Source organism: Charadrius vociferus, unplaced genomic scaffold, assembly GCF_000708025.1.
Source record: "Charadrius vociferus isolate BGI_N301 unplaced genomic scaffold, ASM70802v2 scaffold210, whole genome shotgun sequence".
NCBI classification, from domain to species: domain Eukaryota; kingdom Metazoa; phylum Chordata; class Aves; order Charadriiformes; family Charadriidae; genus Charadrius; species Charadrius vociferus.
Window position 1 is genome coordinate 1,871,495 of NW_009646421.1, and position 17,514 is coordinate 1,889,008.

The following is a 17,514-nucleotide window of genomic DNA, read 5'->3' on the forward strand; positions in this document are numbered from 1 at the left end:
TAGACAAATAAGCACACAAGTTTTCAGTTTTACGATCTATTTCTATGCAAGTGTAGAAGAATCTATAGAAAAAAAGATATAGAAAAAGTTCTGCTAGGAGGACCTAAGGGAAATCTGTGCTCTTGAATTTACAAGAGGGTTTTCTGCTATTGTTGTTAGTATTTGCTCATTTGTTTTTCAGATACTACTTCCAGATTGCCTCAGACTCTTGAGATAACCTGCTGCCTGTGCATTTCAACTCAGAATGGCCCCAGTATGTGAATTAGTAGTCTGCCATTAATGTTAACTGTAATGTTATTAGGGCATCATCTAAAGAGAAGTGCACAATGCAGGTAGTAGAACTTTAGTATCAGCATTAGTAGAACTGGTAGAAAATTTTGAATTCTCCCTCATTTCCTCAATAAATAGATATATCGGAGATGTGGGGCATTCACTTTATTTCCTGGCCACTATGACATGGTGTGAGTCACAAAATATTACAATTACCCTATATCACCTGTGAAGACTTCCTGTATATTAACTCCCAGTGGGCATTATTAAGCATTAAGTTAAATGTAGTCACACAGCACCAGCTAAAAGTAAAAGGTACAGATCAGTACTTGTCATGGTTTAAGCCGAACTGGCTACTGGGGACGTGGGGCACCCCAGATGGGACCGACAGATGCTCCCCTCTACCCCTCTTCAAAGAGAGATTCAGAAGAGGGAAAAAGAGACTTATGAGTTTAGAAAGAACTAAACTACTTTAATGAAATATTAATAATAAAAAGAAAATAATGAAATATGTACAAAACCGTATCAAGCTCCCAGGATGACACTCACATCACAGGGTGGCACTGGGGCAGTCCCAGACTGGACTTGGTGATGGAAGGGAACTGGGTTCTGGATCTGGATTCAGGACTGGGATCAAAGGCAGACAAACAGACAGAGTCCTCTTCAGATGTCGGCCATTAAAGAAAAAAGGCTGACCCTTTGATCCCTCAGCTTTTATACTGGGCATGAGGCAGATGGGATGGAATACCGTGGGACCCTTCTATGCGTTTCCACTTCTGACCCTCCAACGGGGCAAGTAACAAAGTGAGCTGGCCTTGGTTGTTATAGCAGCATACCATGCCTGGGCATCAACTGTAAACATAGGTCTTATCACTCAGAGAGTGAACAGTGTCTGCAAAAAATGCTGCCAATTTCAGTAGTTAGAAAAGGCCCAGCTAAGAAGTAAAGTTACTGAACTCGTAAAGAAAACACTCTCCTAACTATCAAAGATAGTTGTCCTAGGAAAATAAAGTTAATTGCTTGTTTCTTCTGAGACACCAGTAAATGAGTATATCCTTAGACCCCAGTGGATTTCTGATCAGCCAGTCACTTCTGGCTTTAAAAAGGGTGTCTTTTTGCTTTGGGTCTAGCCTGGGTCCACCACATAGAGTCTATCTTGCCACTGAGGCTGTTGTCAAATTGTATATAGCACTTCTGCCTCAACACAAGGAAATCACAGTAACCTCTTAGATGTCCTCAAAATATCAATGCAAAGGTTTCCCCCACTTACATATGCCTAATCTTCCTCCAGCTGCTTCTCTGAGACTGGCAGGTATCATTTTGCATCCCTTAGTGAAAATACTGTAAAGCGTATATATTGAGCTGGTTTCCAGCTGTGTTTGTTTAGGTAGGAGTATTTTCTTCTGCTTGCAGCACGGGCAGCTATTTGGGATTCTTGTCAGAGTTTTCTTTTGATACAGCTTCCTTGTACATAGCTCCTCTGTAAATGCTTTCAGCATTCATTGTCTTTTTATCCTAAGATGCTTTTTAGCGTGTCTCAGAGAAGGATTTTGTAGATGAGTATCTGAACTACCAAACTTAAATGGCTTGAGAAGCAGCATTGAGATGAGCTGAGTAGACTTTTTTTTTTCAACTAAAACTACATTCATCGGCTTTGACAATGAAGTCATAGCAAAAATTTCTGCAAGAATTTGAGAAATATTTACTTTTTAGAATGCAGATTCCCTTTCCCCCAAAAATTCTCCTTTAATTTTTATTTAGTATTCAATGAAGTGCCTTTTTATATAATATGTAATAAATTACATATTCTTATATATAATTGCTATAAATGAAATATAATTAAAAATAAATTATAACTAGTTTTATATATAATAGGTTGGAGTCAAGAGACATTGGCCAGAATCCAGAATTATTTTACTTTTAGTAAAATATAAATATCTTAAAATTATAGTTATGTTAGGTTAACACAAAGAATGTTTCTAATTTTATTTAAAACAGTTACCCAGTGTTGAATGAGCTGGAGCACCTGGGGTCCACCAGAGTCTTTGTTTGACTTATTCTTCTTTTCTGCTAACCACTCTGTCTGCACACGTAAGGAACCGATTATTTGTAGCTTTAAATTAAATAGCAAAGAAACTACATGCATTTAATGTCAAAGCATTTGTGGACTCTTATCTATAATTAATTCATTTAAAAGCTTGTGACAATTTAGTATTCTGTTACACTGCTGCTGTATGTGTTGCATCCTCCTTATTTAAGGTCAGTTTTCTACCTTGGACTCAGTCTTTAATTGCTGACTATGAATGGTTAGGAAGATCACCAGAGTGTATAATAATGTTGATAAGAAATTGTACACCTCTGGGAATCCTGCCTAATATCACAAACTTATCTCTGCTGTATTCTTATTCTCTCACTTTAGGTTGTTTGGGATATTTCCGTTTTGCCTTAAAATAGATTGTAACCTCTTTCAAACACAGTCTTTGTCTTCCAGCATCTGCAGTGTAGAATAACAGGGCACCCGTCCTTGGATGGGGCTTCTGGGTAGTACTGCCATGCAATTATTGTTCTATTGGTTTTAATACAGTAAACTAAATATAATTTGAAAATAATGAAATAATGGCATTCAAAGGTGCAACTGATTTTTTAGCAGTAAAAAAGCTCTACTGTATTTCTACAGGAAAAATGGGCAGTTACCTTCACTGCTCATATGTACTGTGACTTGTTCCATTTGGGTAGGTTATTTTAAACCCTAATAGGTTCGTCACCTACAGGTTACTTACTTTTGCATTATGTCATAGCCCTTTCCGTTTCCCCTAATTTGCTGCTCCTGTAGCAGACTTCTCGTGCTGTCCCTAGCCCCACTCATTAGCCTGAACTCACCTAGGAGGACAAAAAGGAGAAGGAGTTCTCCAACCGGGCTGGAGTGTGACCCAGAAAATCCACAATGGCAGCCTTTCCAGGGAGGGCTCAGCTGAATCTGGGTCCTAACCCACATTTCAGTGAGGACAGTGATCGACAAGTACATAGGCTTTACGCCCTCCACATGTACAACAGCTCTCAGAAGTTTTTTAAGAGCTGGATTAGGTGATGGACAGCAGATGAATTACAGCTCCCAGGCCCCTGTAAAAACTTGAGTACACCCATGATGGTCTCCTTTCATGTCCTCAGAGAGCAGAAGGGTAGGCAGTTTCTGGCTAGAATTGGGTATTACACTTAAAAAAAAAAAATAGTTTAAATTGCGAGAGAGTCTGATTGGTACGAGTAAGAGAATACAAATGAGAGAGACATTTTGCCAAGGCCTGTAGTGACCGGACAAGGGGCAACAGTTTTAAACTGAAAGAGGGTAAGTTTAGACTAGACATAAGGAAGACATTTTTTATGATGAGGGTGGTGAGGCACTGGAACAGGTTGCCCAGAGAAGCTGTGGATGCCCCATCCCTGCAGGTGTTCAAGGCCAGGCTGGATGGGGCTTTGAGCAACCTGGTCTGGTGAAAGGTGTCCCTGCCCATGACAAGGGGGTTGGACTACATGATCCTAGAGGTCCCTTCCAACCCAAACTATTTAATCGTGACTTGTGTTTTTGTTAGACTGGGGGTTTTATTTGCTTGGCTTCTTTTTTCTTTTTTTTTTTTTTCTTTCTTTTATTATAGCTGGTTGGCATTTACAAAAAAAAAAAAAAAAAAAAAAAAGGGATTTCGTCCTCTTATTTGCCCATTGGACTCATCATTGCAATTTCTTGAGGGTAAATTTTGTCATGGAAGGATGATTACATGCTTTTCAGAACAATTTAATTTGATGTAACAATACTGTAACTGTTGCTAAATCTTCCAGAGAGATTCTGTAGAATATCCAAATTAAGTGCAATAACCAATCCATGTCTGTATTTGAATAGTAGCTAACTCTACGTTATTTTGGCTAATGCATTTGTACTGTTTTAAAATTAGTAAAATTATCTGAGAAAAAGGTAGATTTATCGTACCAAAGATAAAACATTTTTATTGCTAGTGAAATATTGTGACATTCTAAGTGCTGATATAATTTCACAAACGTGTTGAATCATGTTATCATGGGGAACAGGGGACTCTTTATCTGCAGAAGGTCTAGTCAAGAGAGGCCTAACATTAAATGGAGTTAATATACAATTTCCTATAATTTGGAGTTTAACCATATTGCTATTGTAGGTGGGCAAGAAAGAATTCTGTGATACCGAGCCTGAAATCATTTAATCAGGAATGTAAATCAGTTATGTGCTTCAGTTACCAAATGTTGATAGAATTGGCTATGGTAGATTGTTGTTTTTTAATTACAGCTGCTCTGTAATGTTGTTGTGTTACCAGGTTCCAAGAAGGAAAATAGTATAGTATGGCAGTTTGCTATGCCAAATGACCACTGCTACTGCCAAGTATTAATACTACCAGGAGTGGGATCTTCCATAGGATGATAACCACATCCCTAAAGTAATGAAAGCCACACTTGCCTATATGTATTTATGTCCGGATAATTTATTTAAATAATGTTCCTAGAACATGCTTTATAGCCTTCTGCCTTTTGCTACACAAATTTTAGCTTATATTGCAGACTGTGCAAGTCATTTGGCAAATGTAATTTCCATCCCTGCATACTAATCGATTTCTTCACAAACACCTGCTATCAGTTATGATAATAAAAATGCCATTCTAAATTGAAAAGGGGCCAAATGGAGCTTCCTAAGGAAATGACTTAAGTGTCTTTCAATGCCTTTAATGTAGTAATGTTCTTGTAGTGCCAACACTTTTTTGAGCATTTGCATTTTATATTATTTTACTCTATTACATCATTTTTCTGTCTAAATGGTTCCTCATAACCATTGCTACGAAGTAATTCATAGCGAGATTGGAGAGGAATTTCTGTGTTTCCTCTCTCATGGGATTAAATCCAGCAACTTTACATAGTGAAAATTCCTTAGCACAGATCTGATTGGAACATCTGGCCGCGAGACTAATATAAATACTAAACGGCTGCATCAGTTCCTATAACATCACTGGGCAAATGTGAAGTTGGTGGGTGCTTTGCCCTTGGACTGCATGCCAGTTTCTTCCTAAAATATAAGCGTAAATTTAGCAGCCAGATTGCAAGTAGTGTTTGAATTATCCAGGGTCGCTTTATGGCTCCTTCCATCCCAGGAAATAACTTCCCAGTGACAGTCTTTGCCAGAACCTAATAATTTTCAGCTCTGCTGGGTCTTGCCTCAGCTCTGAAATGTCTCACTGGTTTTCAGCTGTATTGTCATCTCCCCTGACAATGTCCTCTGCGTGATTTGTAAGGAAACAATCAATTTTACTGATTTCTTCACATTTTCGTTTTCTCTTAGCTCTAGCCGCCCAAGCGTATGCTCTGAAGGAAGAGAACGATAGTCTTCGATGGCAGCTGGATGCTTATAGGAATGAAGTGGAGCTCCTGAAACAGGAGAAAGGACAGCTCTTTCGAACAGAAGAAAGCCTTACGAAGGACCAACAGCTGCAATTCCTACAGCAGACAATGCAAGGCATGCAGCAGGTATTGCTAAGGAAGAAAAAACGGGTCTTCTTTTTTAGGAAAGTGGTACCACGGCGCTGTGCTGTACTCGAGACTATTAGTCATGAAGGTCCTGATTTCTTTTCAGAGGCAAAATGTTACAGATTTTAGATGGAGGAAAGGGCAGGAGTAATTTGGGACATATTTAGACATAGTCCTTTACGGAATTCAGAAACTGTAAACCTGTTGATCATTCAAGAAAACTCCTTATGTATGTTTATTTAGGAACAAATAACTTTGGTACATCCCCTATTGCTCTCCTCACTTAATCCTGTTGGCCCTAATGCTGCACAGGAGTTCAAGGAAGTTTGTCTAGTGTAGCATAGCCGCTGTTCTCTGGCGCCTTCATTTGCATTCATCTGGATGTTTAGATACATCTCCACTTCTCAGCTTGGGCTTTTTTCTGCTGACTCTTCTTTGAGGATGACTGAGACCTCTTCATCATGTTCAGACTCCCCTCCTGCTAACTTGCAAGTGGATAGCAGCATCAACGCTATCTCCTGAGCTCTTATCATTTATGCTGGCCCATGCGTGTAACCTTTTCATTCAGGCAATTTTTAAATGGCTTAGTGCAGCAACAAAGCTTTTTTTTTTTTTTTTTCCCTGACATCAGTCAGACAGAAACTGCAGTGTGTCCCTGCAGGGAGAGTTCAGTTTATCTTATCCATTCTCCCTTATTTGTCAGTGTGCTCCTGACATTGCGCTGGGCAAGTCTTGGCAAGCACATCCAGACTGCTCCCACTGCTTTGTCTGACATGTCCGCTAACACCTAAGAACCCCACATCCAACATCCACGTGTATAACCTCTTTCCTGCCCAGGCACTGGTATTCAGCTGCTACATGACAGAGCGCAAGGGCAGTGACTCACCACCACACTGGATTGGGCTCCCGTCTAGAATGGAGCTGCTCAAGATGTCACTGCAGAGGTGGATTTTGCCTCCTTCACCTGTGCCCTGAAGCAACACGTGCGTTCCTTTGTCACTCTTGGTTATTAGATTCCAGAAGGGGACAAGCTGTACCCACTTCCAGATTGTACTAAGCTGCTTTTTTAGACCAAAAACAGGAGAGCTGCCTGGTTTGGATTTACACATGAGCTGCCTGGTTTGGATTAGGAATTTTACTGTTTTCATGGTACCCGTCAAATCCTACAAGTCTGCAAATCCCACCTAACACCAAATAACAGTGCACAAGACAAGCCTGCATGTGTAAACCACTTCAAAACCTGCAGTTTCACCAAAGTAGGATGATTTATGTTATAACGGAGTAATTCTGAACAAGATATTTGAAAAATAGAAAAGAAGACATTGACCATTCAGGAATAAAATCTTTTCTGAATTTAGGAATAAAGTCATTAATCAGAAATATTTGAGGTTTCAGTAAACTTTAGATATGCTTGAGGTCTATTCCTCATCTTATCCTTATATAAACGGATACTTAAATATCACTGGCTTCGTTAAATTTAACCGCATACATAAATATTGTGCTAAATTTCAGCCTGGTGCTAATTCTCCATTAAAATCAGTGAAACGGGGGCACAAAATACTACTAAATCAAAATGCTAGAGCCCTAATGCTCATTTTGCTTTATTATAATTTCCTACCTGGGGTCTGGATGAAGGATAATCAAGTCTGTAGAATATAAATAGGTTTCTATTGTAACTTCAAGCAAATGTTAATAATGCAAGTCAATAACAGAGTGCGACTTACTTGTCTCTCCGTAGAGCTAGCAATGGACACTGTAGTCCCTGTTTCTCTGAGAGTTTCTATGTTCGTGACAATTTTGCTGTGAGGTACTGAATTTTTCTAGTTTGCCATCTCGGGGTCAGACCTCCTAACTCCCAATGGGATATAATTAGAGATGGCCCAAGGAGCTGGAGAAGACATTGCAGATAATCCAGTCTGACAATATGCTGAGGAGGGCAGCAACACAGAAGCACGGGAGGTGGAGTTCAGAATATTTGGTGGGAAATTATCAGTCAATTAAGCAGCTGGATGATGGCTTTGGATTTCAATGATTAGCCATAGTCATGACATCCCATAACCTTTGTGCTTTTCATGCAGTTCATGCATGAATATTTAGAAATAAACCTTTGATTTAGGTAGACTCGGTTTTGTCTCAGCTTGGTTTTGTAAATGTTGAGAGATGACAACCTTAGCTGAAATCCATCAGTGTAGCAGGTGCTCAGCAGCTATGGAAATCAGTCTCTCTATGAAATATTAAACATATAGCCAGGACTTGAGTAGTAATAATTTAACAAGAAGACCTCTATTCCCTTTTATCCTTTTGTATATGTTAAAATTAATTTCAGACAAGGTAAACTGAATGCCATTGAATTCCTGAACCTTACATATATGTCAGCATTAAAAAATGTATTCCTCCTCCTTCTTTCTTCTTCATTCTCCCCTGTTTTTTCATACATCTTTTCTTCTTCTAACTTTGAAAACTATAGAATAAGTGATTTAAGCTGCAGCCTGAGAAGCAGGTTTATCTAAGAAAAAGTGGATGCATTTTCAGAATCAAGAAATTTTTTTTGTAAACATACTCGGTGCCAAACAATAGCAAATAACACAACATCAATGTATTTTTAATGTACTTCTACCATCTGGACATTTTTCAGGATTCTTTCCCACATTTGCGGGACTGATGAAATGAATGTTTATTTTCTCTTCCATCACTCCTACTGATAGCAAGTAGCATCAGCAAAATCACACAGATGTTTCCTTATGAAGTATACCTTATGGGCAGTAGTAGCAACCAGCTTATTTATTGTGTCTAAAAAAGAAAATCCTTTGGACTAATGACATTGAACTTATGGGGTTTTTAGTCAACTTCCTCCATAAAACTGTGTCACAGTTTAATTTCATACCCACTGTGAGATCTCAAACAAATTGAAATAATGTCTTGTATCCATGGTAACAAATGAGATACACTTTACCTGATTTTGAGATGGAAATTGAATTAACTTGTCACTGCTGCATAGGTGGTATTGCCTTCAATTTATTTCTATATGAGAACACACATACCAAGCAGATCACTTTTCGAATGGCTCTGTTTTTCCAGCGGTGTTTGATATTCTCTAACAAAAGTCTGTGATCACGAGGAAGGATGTTTTAGTTGTAACTATTTTTACAATACTTCACAGAACAGTTGTAAGAATTTCTTAGATCTTGTCTCTCTGTCTGAAATGTTTTACCAGATACATGACTATAGGTAATGCAGAAAATACCACCTAGTAGTGTTGCTTAATGCTTGCCTTATAAGAATCAGTTTTCAGTGGGTATATAATTTCTCCAAATTTTAACCATTTGGGCTAGCATATTCCATGTGGAGTAGCAAGCAGAATTCTTTTGAAAAACGCTCATCAAAATGTTTCAGCCGTTCCAAGAACAAAGCATGAAAATGACGCTTTTTCTTGTTTGTTGTCTACCAAAGAAAATTCCTGAGGAAATACACTTGCCACGTTCATGCTTTGAAACAAGGACTCAGAATTTGACAGTGAGTCGCTATTGAATTAATGATGTGGTTTCCATATCTTTTGTAAAATCTGCCTGAAATTGATGACGTTACCAGCCTTTGAAAAATGTCAGTTTGCCACATAGGAGATAGCACTCATTAGCACATATCCAAGTAAATTTTAGATTTTTACTGGTCATCTAGGGTTGTTCATGAACAACCTCTATAGCACATCCATCAGTGTGATGTTTTACTCCTCGAGTTAGTCCTAAGTCTACAGAGCACACCTCCTTTAGCCTGGCTCTCTAATTGAACAAGTTAGTTCCACCTTTTCGTCAGGCTTAATTGGCCAAGGTATGGGGCCATGATTACATAGCTGTACTGATTCTTGAACTGGTTCATTTGCCAATAGGCTGGTAATTCTGCATTGTGCTTCATTGCATCATGTAAATGTATGATAATGTTCTTTCCTCTCACAACTCCCTGAGCACGATAGGCTGAATTTAAGCTCCTGCAGGCAAGGGTGTCATCCAGAAATTTCCACTTAAGCCATACTTCCACCTATGTTTTCTCCAGGAAATGTACACAAGCGCCTACAGTTCTGCTATTGCAAATGCCAGAGTGTATCTGGGACATTGAAGAGGCACCTCATTGCCCCGGTCCCCTAAAGGGACCGATTCATTAACTGAGCTCGGGTTCATACTCCTAACGCACAGCAACAGCAGAGGCTTCCCTTTGTTGGCAGTCGTGCACTAAAGCCTAGCCAGGGGGTTACTGCACGAGCAGGGGATGTGCGGGAGTGCCTCTCCTAAAATTAGTGCTTGAGCTGGAAAGCAAGAACAATAGGAACAGTCGTGGGTGGTAGGCGTAGGGCTGGCAGAAAGGCTGATGCACCGCTGCGGGTGCCACCAACTCTGGTAGCTCAGGATGTCTCAGCCGGAAACTCAACATATTCTGGCCCTGTTGATAGCCCGCATGGGTGTCGCTCTGATGCAGCGTGATCAGAGTCTTCTTTTGTCTTGTTTTCTTTTTTTTTTTTCCTCCAAACAGTATCAATTTCACTTGAATAGCAATGCAGAATTGCAAACCTGAGCACTTAGGAGCCAGGAGCTGCCAGAACTACCACTTCTGTGTTTTGCTTCGTATACCTCAGAGGCCTCTCCCCGTTGGGTGCTGCAGAGTTTATCATCACCTATTCAATACCTTCCTGTCTTTACTGTTCAATATGCAGCTCGAGGTCTTACTGCAAAGGCCACATTGCTCCTGACATTTCCTACCTACTGTGGACTAGCTTTTGCAGTTTACTAATCGTTTAGCGTGTAAAATAAATAACACGTGCAGCTAAGACTTGTACAGCTATTTTTAAAGGGCTCTGATAAATCCCAGATGACTAGCAATCGTTTCGGGCTTTCAGTGCTCATTCAGTGAAGGACAGTTTGTTCTGCCATATGCCTCACCGGTGTGGTTGGGAGGCTGAGAAGAGCTGCTGGAAATGCATCGCAGCTCCCTCCTTACTCTCACTGGAAGGAGGATGGCCAGGGTACATATTTGGTGACGAGGACTGTGGGGTGCACACAGCTTCCATGCTACAGTTACTGGGAAGCGGATTAGGACCCTTTTGTCTAAGTGAGATACCACAAGGGTCATCTCTCAAGTTTTTAAGCAAGATTGTACACCTCTAATGTATAGTAACCATTCTGAGTAGAAAAGCCAGAGCTAGTGTTGGCCTCCCTGTGCTGCCTTTGAAATGAATTGGATTTCTACCATTCCCAGCCACCAGAGCAGAGCGAGTTCTTTTTCAGATGTCCTCACTGAGCTAGAAGATCTTTTTTTTTTTCTACAAGCAAAGATGGCATTGCTCAGATCTTTCCTCTCCTATCCTATCATGAAAAGCAGGTTTTTCTCATACAGGTAAGGGAAGAACTGACTGTTCCCATGGTCCACTCTCTTTCAGCGGGAGCAGGGAGGAAAAGCAGGTTTCTGTCCAGGAGGTTTCAACAGCTAATAGGAGAGGGCATTGTGAGACCTTTTTTTTATATCACTCTTCTAAGCAATCTACCACCTATTAAATTCCAATAAGCCTCAGCTGGCATTTAGGTCTGCAGCTCTCAGATCCTTCACAGATGCTGCTAACTGTCACAGCCATTCCTTTCTCTCACATACAAACTTTCTGAAATGTCAGAAGTCACAGACGCATGTGCTAGTGGCTGAAAATTGCCAAATCTGGTGCCATGTGAGTGCGTTGACCATTATAACAACCATTTACCTTTAAATATACAGGTTCTAGTAGCAGTTTAGCATTGAAATTAACATAATTGTTGAATAGATGGAGCATGTTATGGCTATGTGTCTTAATATAGCCTAAACGTAGAGATTTGTAGTCTTGTTTTATCCACCTACCTTTTGCTCACCAAACCTATTCAGTGTATAACCCACCCAATATACTTATGCACAACTATAAACTGATTCTTCTCCAAATGCAGTATTAAAGAGAAGAGTAAATAAAAGAGATAAAAAACATTATCCTTTGTATTTGCATTTTACCTGCTGAATAAACAGGCCAGAATAATTAAGTTGGAAATGTTTTTTATTACTACTCTTGCAGTATGAATTCCAGTTAGATCTTTCTGTTTTCCTATAAAAGTGGCACTGGAGTAGTAATGGCAATATTGATCAACACTGGTAATTTTATAGGGAATGGATATAAGATAAGTGCAAGGGAGTGGACCCAGTGTCCAGATGTTCACTTCCAGGCCTGTCTCTTCTTCTCTCACTCTGTGGTTGATATTTGGAAACTGTTTAAGAAATATGTCTCCTACTGGGAAAGAGAGAAATGTTCCCATAAGTATTATCGTTGTTCCCATGTGTTTTTCAGGGCTCTATATAGTACTGTCCACGTTCAAACTTCCAGAAAACACTTACTCTTTCTGATTATATTAAAAAAAAAAAGAGCAGCTGGCAATTAAGTGCTAATTATTTACCAGATCTCAGACAAGCCAAATGGGTTCTCCTCTGTGTTTAACGACCTTTCCTTATTGAAAGTAGTGTTTAATTTCCCACTTCTGCCACCACCACTTCAACAATATTAGGGGAAGTGTAAATAAGGGCCTACAGATGCTTTAAGCGCCAAATGCTTGATAGCTGTTCTGGTGGTAAGGTGGTGGAGGGTAGCATCTTTTTGCCTGCTACCACTGGTAAAGCTAAACTGGGATTAGTGGCAAGAATAAACGCTTTGGAGGGAGATAATCGGGTGCACGTATTTTGTTTAAAATATGAAAGAAATCAACTAGTATCTTCATTAACATGCTTGTGTAGCCTAGTGGTGGTGAAGGATAGATCTCATAAGTTTTACAATCTAGAGATACTATGTGATTTCTAAATACTACCATTGGCTTGCTGTTTACAGTTTCCAAATGCATTTGATGCTTTCATTACTCCTTCCAGAACTAGGAATTGTGTTTCAATGGAAATACCACTAGCAAAATTGATGCCAATTGATGCCCTAATGCCATTCTTCTCCCAGTTAAAATGTGTCAGGTCTTTTTATTTTCCTTTAAAATTAATAAAAGATTTCTTCTTGAATAGGAAAATCAAAATTAAAAAAAATCTGTTTTGGTTTGTTGAGAAAGAGCATGCTTTATCATGCTCATTTGCAGTTCAATGAAAGAAGAGATGGGATCATACATATGAAGTGCTGTTGCCTGGTGAGGAGATATCCACAATGGACAGATACAGGTTAAAGACTGGAGAAGAAGAGATTGCTTTGAGTGGATGATCATGTCTTCTTTTGACTGTGCATCGTATCAGGTGCTGACTGGTTGCCTTGTAGGCCAGATATGAGGGCAGAGGGAACATGGCGCTCGTTTGGGATCTGCCCTCTTCCTTTGATCATGATCAGAGCAAACTGTAAGCCCACCTGCCTACTCACCTATTGCCAGTAAAGTCAAGGTCTATGTAACATGCCAGTCATCTCATTTAGAAAAGTTAAGAGGGAGCTTTATTGATGAGGTGTAACGGGCTTCAGTCAGCCTTCTCCTCTCCACAGAGCACCATCAAAATTAAAGACCTTGCGTAATCTGCTCTGAAAGTCAGATCCCAGAGAGGGACCCTTGATGCTAGCACTAAGTATCTATTAGTAAATTGAGAGAATTTCACTTCTGAGAGGAGGAATTGATTCTGTAAGGTCCCTAAGGACTTGGGTCTTTTCCTTATTTGCTGCAACAGTCCATAGCTGACCTAAAAGAATTTGTCTTTCTCAAATGGAGTAAGAGATATGCTTAAAATTTATTTAACAAAGGAAAGCTGTAGAACTGTCTCTTAAGCTATTCATTGCACTATCCATGTTCTTTCTTTATCTGCCGTCCTACCCCAAACACTGCCTCTTGTAGTTGGTATGGTTGAATTACTATGCCTCATAGAAACAAAATAATTTGTGATCTAATTATCTGATATCTATTAGGTATTTTTTAGAATCATAGAGTAACATAAGTCAGTTGGGACATCTGGAGATCATGACACCATCCCTCTGCCCAAAGCAGGGTCAGCTCTGGAGTTGTCTCAGTTTTGCTCAGGGTCTTGTCTAGCTATGTTCTTGGTACCTCCAAAGATGGAGAATCCGTAGCTTATCTGAGCCCTTGTTCAAGTGGTTGGCCACTCTCACTGTGGAATATTTTCCTTATATGTAATAGAATTGTTTCTTGTTGAATATGTATTTGCTCACCCTCAGCCTTTACCTGAGAAGAGCCTGACTCCACCTTCTCTGTAACTTCCCTTCAGGTAGTTTCAGTGTGTCCATCTGTCTGTTTTCTCATTTGGTGTATTTCTCAGGTTCAGTCCTGCCTGCTGCTGCTCTGAATGCTGTAAAGACACCCATCAGGTGTGTACCCAGATCCCTGGCACCCTCTGAGGTGGTTAACCTGTGGAGCTAACATGTTCAGCATGGTTTTTACCTCTGGTGAGAAAGCCAGGAAGACTTACTTTGCAGGTGGATGCCCAACAAGCAGGAGGTGGGCTGTTGATCCACGTGCAGCTCTTCACCAGCCCAGGGCAGGGGGGTCAGGGTTTGAAGTCTTCTGTGATTGCAAACCCCATGATCCATCCAAATAATGCCATCCGCTTAGTTCCCATGACACAGGCAGTCCCTGAGAGGTGGGAGGGATGAGAAACGTTACGTTTGTGTTTCTTTTTACTCTCTTAAAAAAATCCGCGATCACACTCTTTATTTTAATAATGCCTTGTCATACATTAGGATGGCATGTATGTTGCCCTTACTGCTGCAACATGGCTAACTTCCTTGAGGGCTCATTTCTAAAGCTTCTTTGACTTGTCTTTCACATTCTTCCGTTTCCTTGGTGATTTGTCTAGGCTCATCAGCGTCTTGTTACTAATGCATATTTGCTCAGCTGGGAAGTCACTTTCTCATTATTCAAGCCTGCCATGTGCTGGCCATTTGTGATATGAAATCTAGTCTGTCTTACAAAAAAGAGAAAAACACTCTTCCAGAAGGTCTGTGGAAGTTCTGGGAGAGGGATTTGTATTTTTATTTTGCAATTGGCTGTGTACCTGAGATTTCATTTTGATTCATGATTTCTTTTCCTTCTACCTAAGGAGGATTCTGAAAAGAAATATTTACCATCCTTCCCCTCTGTATTTGTGAACAGCTTCTAAGAATTTTCAGACACTTCTTTTCCTTGCTGATTTTTGTCCTTTTCCATTTGGCAAACTCTAACTTCTTTTATTTTCTATAAAATGAAGTTAGAAAACACACAGGGACGTTTTTCTTACAGGGAAAAAAAAAAAAAAAGAAAAAAGAAAAAGAGAATAAAACCTCAGAAATTGCTACCATAAGCGAGTGTTTTAATTTTTAGGGGAACTCTCCAGTCATTTCAATGTCTGTGATTTCATACTTTGTAGATCTCTGATTCTAGAATAGTTTAGGGGAAAGGGCACCACTTTCGCACATGTGAGCTGCTTCCCGGGGTTACTGTTTAGTCTGCACACCTTGGTTTCATTGGGACTGAAAAAGGGATACAGGCTGCCTATTTGAGGCACATAAGTTTTGCCTTCATTTTAGCCACCTAGTGAATCAGATCTCCCCATTTTTCCTGTATAGGGAAATATTTGTGTCCAGTTCTTGTCTCCCTGGTTCAAGGACAGGGAACTGCTGGAGAAGTTCCAGCAAAGGGCTACAAAGATGCTTAGGGGGTTGGAGCATCTTTCTTATGAGGAAAGGCTGAGGGACTTGGGTCTTTTTAGTCTAGAGAAAAGAAGACTGAGGGAGGATCTTATCAATACTTATAAATGCTTAAAAGGAGGGTGCCAGGTGGATGGGAACATTCTTTTTTCAGTGGTATCCAGTGACAGGACAAGAAGTAACGGGCACAAACTTGAGCATAGGAAGCTCCATCTAAACATGAGGAGGGACTTCTTTACTCTGAGGGTGGCAGAGCACTGGCACTGGCTGCCCAGAGAGGTTGTCAAGTCTCACACTCTGGAGACATTCAAAACCTGCCTGGACGCCGTCCTGTGCAACCTGCTGTAGGTGAACCTGCTCTATCAGGGAGGTTGGACTAGATGATCTCCAGAGGGCCCATCCTCCAACCCCGACCATTCTGTGATTCCATGATTTCCTGTATAGGGAAATATACTACCTATATATTCCCTATAGGTACTAAGTGGAGAGTAATATGCTGCCCCCAAATGTTACATAGATAGGAGAATTCAGTTTGCCTGAGTTCAGTAGGTGTCTAAGATGGCCATTCAACTGCATTGGCTCAGTTAGGCTGTGTAAGGCCATCCCTCTTTGACTGATATACTCATTTCAGAAGAGTTTGCCACAGATCTTTTCTGGACACTCTGCAGCTACTCCAGAAATGGGAGAGAGAGTCTGTGCCTCCTTTCCATGGCTGAACAGGCTGGGTTTGCTGAAACTGCCTGCAGAACCTGTGATCAAAGTCAGCGCTCCCACCTCAGAGGTGTTCTTTTGTCTGCTCTTCTTTATTTCCCTTTCTTTAAGGTCTTTGTAACCTTTTCATACTTCATTTCAAGCAGCTGTAGAGAAAACCATAACCAAAATAGCAGGGGCAGGACCATTCAGCAGTATAACTACTAAACTTGTGGCAAATGCTGGTTTTCCTTTTTCATTATTCTGTCAGCCTTACAGTATCTTAAGTACAGCCTCAGGCCCTGTGGTCTCTTCTGATCTGCCTCCCTTTTCTTAGCATGCTAAGTTGATGGTTTCATGCTGGAAACCATGCTTTCCTTCTGAGACCTTTCTCTGTCCTGCTAGGCTCAGTGTGGGACCACACTTCTAGATGTGTCCATAATTTATATTTAAATGTACACATGAAACACTGCCTTTTGGGGAGCAATGAAGAACTGTGGGCAGGGAGGAGGAGAGGAAAGAGAAGGAATATTTCGTGGCTGCACAGTGGTACACAACAGCAAGCTGTTACTTTCCCTTTAGGGCTTCTCATATATTTTGAGGCACTGCGTGTTGTTCGGTTGTTAGCATTCTTGGCCACACTGGCACTGCATTGTACACAGTCTGAGTAATTCAGCTGGCTTCAATAATGCCATCTATATTTACTGTTTCAGAAGCTGTGAAGATTGGTTTAAGATGGTAATTTTCTGTCTGCACTTTTGAGATCTATGCAATATGGGCGGTACTGAACTGTCTCTGACAGAGATTCAGCATTGGAGGTGGGAATGTGTGAAAAAAACCAAAATAAACCACACACACACCCTTCCCCCCAGTATACAGAAATTAGCTACCCACTTTTGTACAGGGAGGATTTGGTCCTTATGAATGAAGGGAGCTTAATACTGGAGAGTGATATTTACCATTTCTCCACAGAGCAGCTCCAGAGCTGCTGCTGGAAACCAGCATGTCTTGCTTTTTTTTTTTTTTTTTTTGTCTAACATGCATTGATTAATCTCTGGAGATACAACCTGTGGGTTAATTATTTCTCCTTTCCTGTCTCCTCTCTGGAAGTGCCAGTAAGAGGACATCAGTGACGTCTACCAGCCTGATCTGGACCTACTACAGGGCTTCATCTCTCAGGGTCAGCCTGGCAGCCCTGGTGACAAACGGTTTTGCTTGCACGTAGACCAGCTGAGCTTCCAGACTGGTGCTGCTGGAGCTCTAGGCTGTGCAGGTGTCTCTCTCCAGGATCCTCAGAGCTGCAATGAGCACCATGAGATGCTTCCTGACATTAGGATTTTGGCTCAGGGAAAAAA

At 40.5% G+C, this 17,514-nt stretch overlaps 1 protein-coding gene across 1 annotated transcript in view; it reads left to right on the forward strand.

Moving 5' to 3' along the window:
• The window catches only part of ENOX1 (ecto-NOX disulfide-thiol exchanger 1), a 156,861-nt gene that overhangs the window by 106,959 nt on the left and 32,388 nt on the right, over positions 1 to 17,514 (forward strand). The window contains exon 10 of the mRNA XM_009881070.1: positions 5,621 to 5,805. Within this exon, the coding sequence (XP_009879372.1) occupies positions 5,621 to 5,805 (185 nt within the window). The remainder of the gene's footprint in view (positions 1 to 5,620; positions 5,806 to 17,514) is intronic.